Source organism: Kwoniella dendrophila, chromosome 3 (genome assembly GCF_036810415.1).
Source record: "Kwoniella dendrophila CBS 6074 chromosome 3, complete sequence".
NCBI lineage: Eukaryota > Fungi > Basidiomycota > Tremellomycetes > Tremellales > Cryptococcaceae > Kwoniella > Kwoniella dendrophila.
The window spans coordinates 498795-511441 of record NC_089478.1 but is presented as its reverse complement, the minus strand read 5'-3'; the positions used below and the strand labels follow the sequence as shown (position 1 = coordinate 511441).

The window sequence follows — 12647 nt, the reverse complement described above, 5'->3', positions numbered from 1 at the left end:
AAGGGTTGTTCAAGGGCAAAACCAAAGAAAAAGCAAAGGAAAAGAAATCGTGTACCTGAACACCTGGAATCATGAACAAGCTATCTTTTAACCCCTTTTTTTCTCCTTCTTGAACATTGGCATGTCCGTTCTTTCCGTTCTTTCCAGCTTTAATGTATAGACATTCATCATCGTTGACAAGGGCAGACACGATGTAAGGACAAGTACGGTACAAATGTGGGGAGCAGAGCAAAGGGTATCTTGAAAGACGCCCAAGTCTTTCGCTGAACGTTTGGGATCACTGTTAAAATGCTCGAACGCGTAAGATAATTACAGAAAACAGCTCGGTCACTCGTTCCTCCGTTCCTCTTCGACCCCCTTTGCGTTTCTGGCTTGCATTCGCCCTTTGCGAGCTAACTCATTCCCGCAGTTCAGCGGTAGATAGTATGGTTTGCTACACCTAAACTCTTAACATTCTGCCGATTCAAAGCATTGGAACATATGCATCGTACTAACCCAGTACTTGCTTTCGTTCCAAATGGTACTCTGCTGACCATTCGCTATTTGTTTGGCTCTGAAAATCAGCACATTCCTGCTCTTAACTATTTCTATCGTATTCGAAGAGGATGATTGATCTATACTCAGTTGTAACTCAAGGAATCAGAAATAATGCACAACATTTTCGGTTGTCCAAAATCTTTCTACCTCAAATCTCAAATTTTTAGGATATCGCGTCAGTGGCTTTTGTTAGTTACGATGAAGCTTAATTTTTACCTTCTATTACGAGATAACGTGGATCTTAAGATTCCGAAGATTTAACAAACTAAAATGCGGTAATCCATCATGGCTCTAAACATATTCTGTACATGAAGATGGTCGTGAAGAGATATGCAGTTACAAATGAGAATGCTTCAGTCGTGATTGGTGTACTTTAGATTAGGTTGTATGAACAGCATTTGGACTGCAGCACAACATTAGTCAATTTCAGTCTTTATAGCTGGGTTTGACATAATAGAGAAATCCTCGCTAAATCTCAAATAAACTGTTGGTCATCGGTCTGGTAGATACAATATGCACAACATATGCAAATTTCATGTTGAGGAGAACAAAACTTATCAAAACATTACCAATAAATCGGGCGAAGTTGTGTCAGCTCCAATCGATGGATCAAATGGGCTGAGATGTACGATATGTTGAAAAGGATCTTGTATATTGATTATACAGTGAGGAAAGTGGAATTTTTAGATGATCTTGTTGACAAGAGCTACAAGAACTGGCATCAGAGCCCCACTATTGCTTGCAATCGGATCATGGAGGATTAGACACATTGTCTTGTCAATTTACCACCGCCTAGTCAAGACCAATTTGCACGCACGCAAGAATGACCCGGATTATAACCCATTCATCGAGCAGCTTGGACGGTGCAGCGACGCAAATGTGCAAATAGTACAGTTGACAATGGGTTGGATCATTGATCAAATATACCACAAATACGAGGAGACCGCACAATATTCCTTTTGCAGGAAGTATACAGGAAGAAAACGGTCATTGCATGAAGTCTTACTTTGTCGGTTTTTTCTCTTTGCAATCATGCTTTAATCTTGTGAAGAATGAATCTACAACTGAGCTACATTTGTTCGGCGTTTGAATGATGTTTTGGCAGATGGACGGATTAGGAAAGCATGTTATCAGAAAAAGTCAATGAACTGATCTTATCTACCCAGTAGAAAGAACTACAATTCAACTGTTGGAAGATAAGATGATCCTTCTAAGAATACTGAATCGTACGATTGTATCATCAATTTACTCCACTGGCAATTAGTCTGATTCCTATCAACCCAACACTGGGGATAGCGGGGCGGCTCTTGATTCGGCACATGCATTACTCGTAGTCAACAATCCTTCTGAAACCGGTGAAATAATACTGTAAATGAGACATCCGGGTTCTACTTCGTGATCGGATCTACAATGATTCAATCAGTAGATAGAACTTTCAATCTGGGTGTTGAGAGATTTATTATAATGCAAAGATACGACGATATGAAGACACCGGTATTATTTATATGACACGGTGTTCGCTTTACCTCTAGACTAGCCAAATTTGTAATCAGTATAGCCGAAGAATCTTTATCATCAAACAAATAAAGTTAAGCTGCAATATAATTTACACTACTTGTGAAGGAAGCTAGCAAATCCATGTGTGAGACATAATTATTACAATATAAGGTTTGACTATCGCAGTATCGGTATCAACTTCCGCACATACCAAGCGGAAATGACATTTCAATCGGTGAAAACAGCCGAAAAGACTCTTTTTCCTCTGAAAGATAAGCTATTTTTGGGACAGCGGCATATCAGCTCCGATAGAAAAACTTCACACATCATCACTCATCGGTCGGTCTGTCAGATATTATGCCAATTAATATCGTAAGGATATGTTTCAGTAGTTGTGATCAGGAACGGATAGGAACTGATGCCGATTGTTCAGTATTCGTACTGTACGAGTAGTGAGACTCACATCAAGGTGATGTATTCATTCCAAGTTACGAAAAAACAAATCAAGTTTGAGCGTTCTTGTTGTATCATTATGAACAATAGAAGCTGGCCGTTATGACAGAGGACATCATTATCATGATTGTCAAGCCCAACCAGTGGGTATACGCTTTCGACAGTGCTTGTAGCCGGCGCACAGCCATACCAATTTGTTCCTCTGTTCCTGGTCTTGTTTCTTCGTTATGAATCGAAAATTGCCACCGCTCGAAGTGAAACCAGCTAATTCAATAGCTCGAAACTCTATATCATCAACGAACTCCTCTAAGAGATGGAAGGAGGTCAAGACATAATTCTTGAAAAGACGTAGATTCTTTCTACAAAGTTGGTGAAGTAGGGCAATCGATGATCTCAGCCAACCTGATCATTCTGGTTGTGGTGTCACAGCTCCGATGTGAGATGTCGATGTCTGGCAATTGGCTCGCGGTGAATTCAGATGAAGGCATAAATCAAAGCCTATAAAAAGGTATCCGAACAACAGATTTTTCCTTGACATGATCCCGCACCTCTTAACTTTCTTTCGCTATCCAATCCAGCACAACAACACATCTCAGGTATGTTTTCGAAGTTATCAACTTATTTGCGACATCTACTGACACTCTCAACTGGCTTTTTGATGTGTTATTAGCATCAACCATGATCAAGCAAATCTTTTCATTACTCACATTACTTGTCATCTCGGTGGTAGCCGTTGAATGGCATGTATTAGAGTTTGATACAGCAGCTAATCAACAATTTATTGGTTTATCTGGCGATATGGTTGTCCCACCACTTCCTAGAGCTGCTACATATTATTTATGGCCTGGTCTTGAAGATGATACAGGTGTTTTCCAACCTGTTCTCGATGGTAGAAGTGGGAGTTGGTGGATTGGTACAGGTTGGTGCTGCGGTGATCCATCTCTTGCTTGGGGTTCAGGTTTTGGTGTCGAACAAGGTGATACAGTTCATTTTAATATGGTTAAAAATGATACCACCAATTTATGGGATACTAGTCTTAGTGTATCTTCAAAGGGTTTGTATGCTCAGACTTCTTTCCCCCTTGGTAAGTCAACTCTCAAGCTCAAACGTGGTCTTGTGAACATACAACGACTATCCCATCTCCCCATATACATATCCACAACATGATTTTTTCTTTTGTCCAAAACTAATCCTTGGTAATTTCTACTGTATTAGCCGATAAGAATTTGAATAGAGCTACATTTGCAATCGAATTGTATGATGTTGGATGGGATTTCGGACCTCTCAAATTTCAAAATATAGTTATGGTGAGTCCTTGTTTTCCAGTTTTGATCCGGTCTAGCCTGAAAGACCTTCCCTGTTAATGCTTACTCTGCGCTTTCATACAGACTGCGGATGGTAGTAACACCGGATTCTGTAATAACCAACCTGGTAACCTGTATGGTTCAACCAATTATACAATCTCAGCTACTAACGCTATTACCGGAAACTCGTTCGTTTCTTGTAATATCGACTACCTGACTTTGGAGAATGCGCAATAAATATGGACGTTCAAGGAGAAGGAATGTAGAGGCGAACATGATCTATCGAAGTGCACGTAAATCGTAAGGAGTGAACAGTGAAATCGTTATAATATAGCTATTATCGTATACAAAAAGTTTTAGTTCATGCATGACCATGTAAGTTACCATATATATCAATCGTGGTAAAAGCAGTCGCGTGTAAGGTTAGTTGTCTCGTTGTTCGCTTTGGTGGTGATAGCCGGTAATGTTTTAAGAGATTTAACCTTCAATGTTGCTTGTTGTTCGCGAGAGATCTACAACTTTCTTCAACATTCCTACAATATTCACCTTTGGTCTCTTTCACAAATCACAGCACTACTTATACAGAACATACGCATCAGACCAGCGAAGACAAAAGTCTCACATTGAACATCTTCAATACACTGAACCTCATCACCAATATCAATTGAGAATATTGCGGATCATGTTCGGAGCGATTGTAGCTGGACGTTTGATGTAAGTTGTCTAATCTGCCTCTGCAATCATGATTAAGTAGGGCTTAATGCTAATGATGACATAGTCAGACAAATCTTCAGCAGATGTACGTAACCTTCTGATTCTTCGCGTAATACCTGCAACACTCGATCTGGTGAGATGTATTGATGCAATGTCCCATAGCGATGAAACGCATTTCATATTCCCACTGGAACAACCATATGAGATAAATCATTTGACAGTCTTTTTACTTGGTACAGGTAAGTGATTTAACGTATATTGATGACAGTCTTCCCCGCAGAGTATGTAGCGGTCTCATCACATCGTGAAAATGTTAATTGTGTTTAATTCTGCTCGGCTATAGTCCCATTTCCAGAAGGGTACGGAGCATCAGTACATTTCGCTTGGCCAGGTAAAGAATATATACCATTAGGAGTGTAAGTTATCCTAATATTACCTCGATAGCTCTAGCAAGAGGGAGTTCCATCAGAGCCTCCCAATAACGAAGTCTGCTAATGATGGTTCTTCGGGATATGGGGTATGAAACATAGATTAACGAATGCAAAACCATCTGCAATATATCGACTACGTCCTCATTTACCACCTAATGCCCCTCTAAATCAACCTTCTCCACCTGCACAACTAGGTATTGAGATCGCTCCTTTAGCTCAACTGGAAAGTATAGCTGCGCAATTAGCTGGACAAGGAGATAATGCACCTGGGAAAGGTGGTGAACTAGTCAAGAAGGTTGAAGTTGGGAAAGTAGCTGAGAAGATCGTGAAAAATGTAAGCACGAAAACATCGTCCGCTGCCTGTCTGAACGGAAAAAGGCGTCTCTCATCCAAAGTATACATCTTCACCGACAACCTGAACTTTGAGGTCGACCTTCTTGAATGGCCTGTTCTTTAAGTAATACGCTAATCAAATTCTACGTTTTATAGCTTTTCAATTACTTACATTCATTTGGCGGTGAAATCAAATTAACGTGAGTCCCACGACGAAAGCCGGAGTTTACACCACTCCAAATAACCTTTCTTTCCTCAAAATTATCAGTAGCACATTGCTGACAATCTCCGTCTTGGATTATGATATATAGCCCAGAGACACCTGTCCCACTGTCCGTGTTCCAACAGTGGTATACAAACTTCACACGAAAGATTGAAAATGATAGAGGTGCAGCTTTCTTAGATAGGGAAGATTGATCAGATGTGTATTTCATAGAACAAGGTAGTATTTTGGGTATATGCAGGTTAAAATTCTTCTTTATAATAAGTTCATGTATTCACTTGGATGAACAATCATGCTTTTCATTGAATTCTGCCACCTAACAATTTGAGAGCAAGACAGATTATACGGGACCCCGACTGGTCGTAATTTGGTATTATGCAATGCATCAAGACTCCCCTATATCCGCTTTCGACGATAACTAGCAAAGACTGAGCTCGTGGCCATTGAACCAAGATCAAGGCCACAACTTTACCTGATCACCCCCATTCGATAAGGCGAGAAATAATCTACTTTTAACTCTATGGCAATCTATCGTAGCTTAATAACCTAAAGTCCTTTTTCTCAAATCAGTATCTTCTCTCCTCCTCCTTCTCCAATCTTCAACACTTTTCCAATTTTCTGATGTTTCTACATTATGTTTTTTATCTGAATCAGTCATAATTGAAGATAAGAAATCAGCATAAACAAATTCATAATGTGGACCAAAATATAATTTTTTCACTTTTGCTAAAACTTGTCTTTCTCTAGGTTTTGATTTGGTTTCTTTTTCTTGTGTTGTAGTAGGTTGATGAGGTGGATCGACTGTTCCTTTATCATCTTGTTCTATTATACGCGAATTATCGTTTTGATCAGAGGAATCAGAATCGGAATGGGAATTAAAGTATGGATTATTTGGATGAGGAGGTAATTTTATTCGTTCAGGTAAATCATCTAATAAACCTGCCCATAAATATGCTGTTAATCTTGCTTGTATCTGTGCTAAAGGGAATGGAACAGTGTTGTATGCTATTTTTGTTTCCAATTCAAATAAAGATGATCAGCCATCAGTCTCGCAGTATAGGATAATATGTAATCACAATGAGCAGGATTATCTGTTACGAAATGGGAAGTATGAATTTGACTTACTCATTACAGGGAAAGCGATTGTTCTATCACCTTTCAAAAATAACAACAAATCATCTAATTCAGTCAAAGCTTGACCTTTTAATCCATTAATTTCCCATTGATCACCTTTTTGTCGTTCTTTTTCTTTGATTTCAGTTTCCGTTATTTTATGATCTGACCAAGGTTTATCTTGAGATTTAAAGAAAGGATACATATAATTATATCCAGTTGCAAATATAATGATATCAATGTTATTCAATTCTAATCCATCTTTGTTCCATCCATTTTGTTCTTGATTTTCTTTATCTTCTTTTAAATGTATTATACCTTTTTCATTATCCTTTGATGGTGAAGATACATGACTAATCAAGGAAATTTGATTGATATATTTACCCCATTCATTATTTTCTGTGTTTATATATTTTACTGAACCACTCGATGACATATATATATTTATGAAATCATTTTTTGAATATCCATTTAATGGTTCACCATTAGAATCAAATTTACCAACATTCTCAGTAGCTAATAATCTCGATATATCTCCTCCTGAAGCAAATGATCCAACAACCAAAACTGTTTTTCCTATATAATCTGAGGCTCTATGATAAAATCTAGAATGTATAATTTCACCTGGGAATGAACTGAGTGGTCAAAGGAAAATTGATCAGCATAACCCCAGATGTCTTGAGTTTTCGGGTAAAATAAAAGGTTCAAGACGTTTCTAGGCGAGATATTGCACTATTACTCACCTTAAACCTCTAATTGGCGGTATCCAACCATCACAATAATGACCATTCGATGGTACCACATAATCATATTCTTCTTTTTCTATTTCATCGTTTTTTAAATCATGACTTTCTATAGTCCATCTTCTACCAGAACTTCCTGATTCAGTCTCTTCTCCTTGAGAAGTTAGATAAACTCTTTCTACTCTTGTCGAGAATTTGATGTGTTTACGAAGATCATAATGAGTTGCATATGATTCAAGGTATCTCTGTATCAGAGCTGATAAAAGATGAGACATCAGGGAATATCAGCCTTTCTGTCCAATTTCTGTATAGGACTCAAGATCCCTATTTAGATTGTTTCAAGACGTATATCACTTACCTTGTTCAGGAAATAAAGGTGTTTCATCGGGAAATGGGAAATTTCGGAAAGCCATCAAATCCTGCAAAACATCCATCGTAAGTATCATAGAGATATGGGGTAGAGAAGCGCAAAAAATGAATTTTTGTCGATTGGAAACATACTTTGGGTAAGTTAGTCCTTAAACCTTCATACATGGGTGAAGGATTCTGACCTTCAGGTGGATAGGAATATGCCTGTTCAATCCTATCTTGCTGTTCTTCATGTGGCTTCGAAGACGAGGACGATGAAGGTTGAATATGGGTTCGTATACTTTCTTTTGGCTGATCGTCAATTAGCCTAATTCATATTCAAGATGTGAGGTCAGCCTATATTGTCCTAGTTTTCTTCTCTTCTCCATTATTCTAGGTATGTACGAATATAATAGCGGAAAGATATAGATAGAACATACCAAACTCCACCAACTTCATGTTTAGTTTCGAATACTTTGACTTTTAGTATACTCTTTTCATTAACTTCTTTTCTGGTTTCCCAAATTTCTAACAATTGTTGTAATTGTGTTAAACCTGTTGCTCCTGCACCTATTATACCTATCTTCGTTATTTCTTTAGTCATTCTGTAAACGTATCACAATGACCTGCTAATGGTTTTGTGGATCAAAGTTCTTGCGGTTCCAACTTTGATATACTGTTGATGATTAACTAGTAATCTAGTAATCAAAGATTTTGTATTGCGATTTGGAATCTAGATTCCACAGATGTTGTAAATATCGTAAAATCAGATTAATCTTTAAATTGTAATACTTTGCTTTTTATTCGTTTCTCATTCTCAAATTCGTGTTGAAAGATGTTAGTCCATGCGAAATACAGTCTATATGTCTATCTCGCAGTATGAAGCGGAAAAAAAAAGTCTGTTTTCACAAGAAGTATGAACCCACTTTGGTGATGTTATCATCATTCTCATGTTTCCCGATTTATTTGTTATCTCTCGAACTATAAGCTGATCACGACATTTACATTCCCTAGCCGATCGGATATACCCGCACGATCATGTAGTCTCGTACCTGACAAAGATCTCATCTAGCCACAACATATAGTTAAGAGAAATGTGATAGCTAACAATGCATACATTTATTATACACACAACAACGTCTTGGGTTGGTATTAGGATATGCTATGAGAATAGATGAAATGAAGGACATGGATGACAAATGAAACCGTTGAAAGGGTATCGATGAAGGGGCCTTCAACAACAAGGCGTCTCCTATCAAAAACAAGCTGTATGTACTAATTTACCTCCTTCGTTTGGTATCGTTTTTATAAGTCGACAATCTCGCTTGCAAAGGTATGATACCACCTATACCAGTATCAGGTGGACCGTAGCCTCCAGGTAGTGGGTTTCGGCAGACCTATAAAACAAATAAAGAAGATAGTTAGAGAGATGTCATTCTTGACATTATTGGTCGAACATACAGGACATTCTCCTTCAACAACCCAATGATCTTCCAACCTCCATAAACTTTTCAGTTTTTGTTCCACTTTTATATCATCTAATTTCGGGATTTGAAGATCTTTTATAGCTTCCCACTCCGATTTATCTACACCGTTTTTCGATAATTGTTTCTCGCACGTGATTATACAATGATGTTGCCAATATTGCTGTAACAGATCTTTTGTCCAAGCAGTAGGTCCTGGACCCCACATAGATACAGTCATATTTGATCTATGTATTATATGTTGATTTTGAGCTGGTGTGAAATCTGATGAATTTCTGGTATGTCTACCTCGACCTCTACCACCTCTTGATCCATTTCTCCCTCCTCTTGGTCCATGTCCGTGTCCATGAAGATCAGGATAAGGATTTGAAAGTCGTCCAATAGCAGATATAAGGGAAGAATGAAGACATTGAGCGCAAAGTATGTGTCCACTATTTACCACACCAGAGTCAGCGATAACTGTACAGGCGGAGTAAAATGAGACGATTCAAGATAGATGAGAGGGTGAGGCGACAGTCAAGGCAGCAGAAACAAGCTTCTACTCACCAAGGCGTCATCACTGCTTGACTTGGAGGACAGAAACAGACGGGACATGCTGATGGAATAGGCCTATTAGCTCATATACAAAGAATGATTTCATTGCATTTCGGTTAAAATTCAATACAAGGTATGGACAACACTCACTATAACCCCCAGCTAGACTTTCCTCCTCTTCAACCTCTTTGGCATCTACCATATTTACATCATCATCATCACTATCTAATTCATCAATTTCTTCCTCATGAACACCATCCTCTCTTTTCCTTTTCTGAGTAATATTGATAAACTGGATAGATTCGTCACCTTCATGTTCTAGACTAGTGTCTGGTTCTTCGGAAGAAGATTCAATTTCTATAGGTGTAGACGTGATCTGAGCTCGACCTTTCCCTTTTTCTGCTGTAGTGTATCTTCTGCTGGTTTGAGTTTCGATGAAGTCTGGATCAGAATCTGAAGTTCTGGAGGTTATTGAAGAGGAACCATTCCGCTGATTACGCTCTGGAGTTTGTGGTTTTGGACCGAGATTACTATTGGGCCCATAGTTGAGATAAGGAATGTGTTGTCGACGAATCGGAGCCATGAATCTATCTATTCTATCTCGCATTGCTTGAGCATCCGCGGTTGTATCTTGTTCAGACTGTATAGCTGAATCTTGTTCTTGTATCGGCGAATGGGTATGTGACCGTGATCGCTTACGACTTGTTGATGATTGCGGTATCTCTGATTGAGAAGGAGGTGTTAAGCTACTTTCCCTAGAATTTATGTTTGATCTCGAAGGAACATAACTACCACTATCAGATTCACTTATAACACTTGTGGAAGCTATACTATCCCTTCTACTTCTATTCTGTCCTAACATTATATTTGATCTTCTATCATTTAATGTAGAAATGACATTTCTATTTGGATTTGATGAATTTGCTCTGCTAGCTCTTGATGAAGCAGTAGTTGTTGTTGATGAAACACTTGTACCTCTTCTAGATGTTCTTGATGCGGGTGATTTACCTCTTGATGAAGTACTTCCGTCTCTCAGTCTTCTTCTTGGTGCAAGTTCTATATCAGCTACAGTAGGTTTAGGTCTTAATTCTGAATTTGGTGATTTAGGTGAATTTGATAATCGATTTCTCGTTGGACGAAGCGGAGATCGCATTACCGTTTATTCGCTGTTCCCTATAACGTTTTCCTCTTGATTCCTCGAAAAAGAAGGTGATAGGATGATGACTAGTATGGACGGTGAAGGGAAGGAAGATGAAGGGGAAGAAAAGGAAGGGCTCAAGCTGACTAATGAGACAAACTTGTATATAGATATAAACAAAACCTTGACAAAACACCTCCATAAAAGTTGAACAACCATTTTATAACCTCTAATCTTACTCTAGGTTTGTGCGTCACTTCTTGCAAGCTATTACAGGCGTTTGCTTTTAGGCACATGCAACGACCAGAAACTGCTTGGTGGCAGATTTAGGCATGCTGCAAAATTGACTTGACTTGAGTTTGAATTTGATTCCGTTTGTAACCTTGTTCTTTGTCTTTCTTTTCAGCTGTCGGCTCTCTTTTCATCATTGTTTTTAATGAAAAAAAAGGTATTCAATCTCTGTCTATCACTTTTATAGATACACAATCAAAACTTGCATAAGTCTTTTATAAGCAGCAATATATCAAGCTCAATACTTATCGATTACATATCAATACAAATAGTACATAATGCCTAAGGTAAGTTCTACATCAAGTGTTCCGGTATCACAGAATGTTGCTGATAATCTTTTTTTCGATATGACGTATAGAACAAGGGAAAGGTATGTTGCGGTTGATGAATAGGATTACAAGACAGTGTAGAGATTATAGGAGCTAATCATATTTGTCTGCTATTTCATTATCTTCAATTGGTCAATCAACCTATTTATCGATGTTATCAATGCAAATTGAAAAATAGGGTGGTAAAAACAACCGAAGAGGAAAGAAAGAAGACGGAGAGAACAAACGAGAATTGATCTTCAAAGAAGATGGTCAAGGTGAGTAATAGAACACCCTTCCTGCCAATGCTGGATATTTTCTCTGGGATCACAGAACGATTCCATCAAGATATATGATCCAGATGGCGGTGTATCACTCAAATGTAGTGCTAACATCATCTTTACACTATAGAATACGCTCAAGTAGTAAAAATGTTGGGTAACGGTCGATTAGAAGCTAAATGTCTTGATGGCGAATCTCGATTAGCTCAAATTAGAGGACAAATGAGAAAGAAGGTGAGTTGAATTCCTATAATTTCTTGTCGCCCTGATGCCCTCATATATGGTGTCGCATGTATCTGCTTGAAGTCAGAACCTCAAACTTTGCCGCCCAAGTAAGTTTGCTGACTTTTATGTACTATAGGTATGGATCGTAGTAGGAGATATCATCTTGCTTTCATTGAGAGATTTCCAAGATGATCGAGCAGATGTGATTCACAAATATACTGCAGATGAAGCACGTAATTTGAAAACCTATGGTGAACTCAAAGACTTCACTTTGGTTGAGAATGCTGAAGCTGGTAGTGAAGAAGAAGAAGAAGGCATTGAATTCGAGGAAGCTGATATTGATGACATCTGTGAGTTATATTCATGTTCTGAATACACATTCGAATGTTGATTTCTGCTCCAATGGAAAAGTCAAGAAGCATAAAATTGAGGCTGACGCTGACTATTTTTTCATCAACTTTGTAGAAAACGCAAAACAATCTAGCTTATCTTCCGAACCCCATCATGATATATACCCGCATATTTCTTGTCTTAATTCATGCGCATGTATCTTCTCTATCATCTTAGCATTAATTACAATTCCATCATTGTCTCGATTGCCCAACCCGAATACCAATGGTCGACACGCCTCATTCAAGCATATTGTTGTACGAACTATCATACAAACCAAATTAGACATATGAGGCGATC

General features: G+C 38.3%; 5 protein-coding genes across 5 annotated transcripts; 3 read left to right on the top strand and 2 right to left on the bottom strand.

Moving 5' to 3' along the window:
* Nucleotides 1–3165: 3165 nt before the first annotated feature.
* On the top strand, nt 3166–4028 carry L201_002506 (uncharacterized protein; the record flags this gene model as incomplete). The annotated part of the gene is made up of 3 exons (XM_066218282.1): nt 3166–3571; nt 3703–3794; nt 3876–4028. 3 exons carry the CDS (start codon nt 3166–3168, stop codon nt 4026–4028), a joined length of 651 nt encoding a protein of 216 aa, XP_066074379.1.
* Nucleotides 4029–4473: 445 nt separating this feature from the next.
* L201_002505 (uncharacterized protein) lies at nt 4474–5686 on the top strand (the record flags this gene model as incomplete). Its single annotated transcript, XM_066218281.1, has 7 exons — nt 4474–4505; nt 4570–4590; nt 4668–4744; nt 4849–4921; nt 5036–5270; nt 5426–5469; nt 5581–5686. The coding sequence occupies 7 exons, from the start codon at nt 4474–4476 to the stop codon at nt 5684–5686; spliced, it is 588 nt and encodes a 195-aa protein (XP_066074378.1).
* Nucleotides 5687–6030: 344 nt separating this feature from the next.
* Nucleotides 6031–8300, bottom strand: L201_002504 (uncharacterized protein; the record flags this gene model as incomplete). The annotated part of the gene is made up of 6 exons (XM_066218280.1): nt 6031–6497; nt 6618–7240; nt 7349–7604; nt 7707–7767; nt 7850–8024; nt 8137–8300. The coding sequence occupies 6 exons, from the start codon at nt 8298–8300 to the stop codon at nt 6031–6033; spliced, it is 1746 nt and encodes a 581-aa protein (XP_066074377.1).
* Nucleotides 8301–8976: 676 nt separating this feature from the next.
* Nucleotides 8977–10867, bottom strand: L201_002503 (uncharacterized protein; the record flags this gene model as incomplete). Its single annotated transcript, XM_066218279.1, has 4 exons — nt 8977–9093; nt 9158–9611; nt 9727–9775; nt 9865–10867. The coding sequence occupies 4 exons, from the start codon at nt 10865–10867 to the stop codon at nt 8977–8979; spliced, it is 1623 nt and encodes a 540-aa protein (XP_066074376.1).
* A 554-nt stretch (nt 10868–11421) lies between these two features.
* Nucleotides 11422–12348, top strand: L201_002502 (translation initiation factor eIF-1A; the record flags this gene model as incomplete). The annotated part of the gene is made up of 5 exons (XM_066218278.1): nt 11422–11430; nt 11502–11513; nt 11651–11729; nt 11863–11966; nt 12094–12348. 5 exons carry the CDS (start codon nt 11422–11424, stop codon nt 12346–12348), a joined length of 459 nt encoding a protein of 152 aa, XP_066074375.1.
* Between the last annotated feature and the right edge of the window lie 299 nt (nt 12349–12647).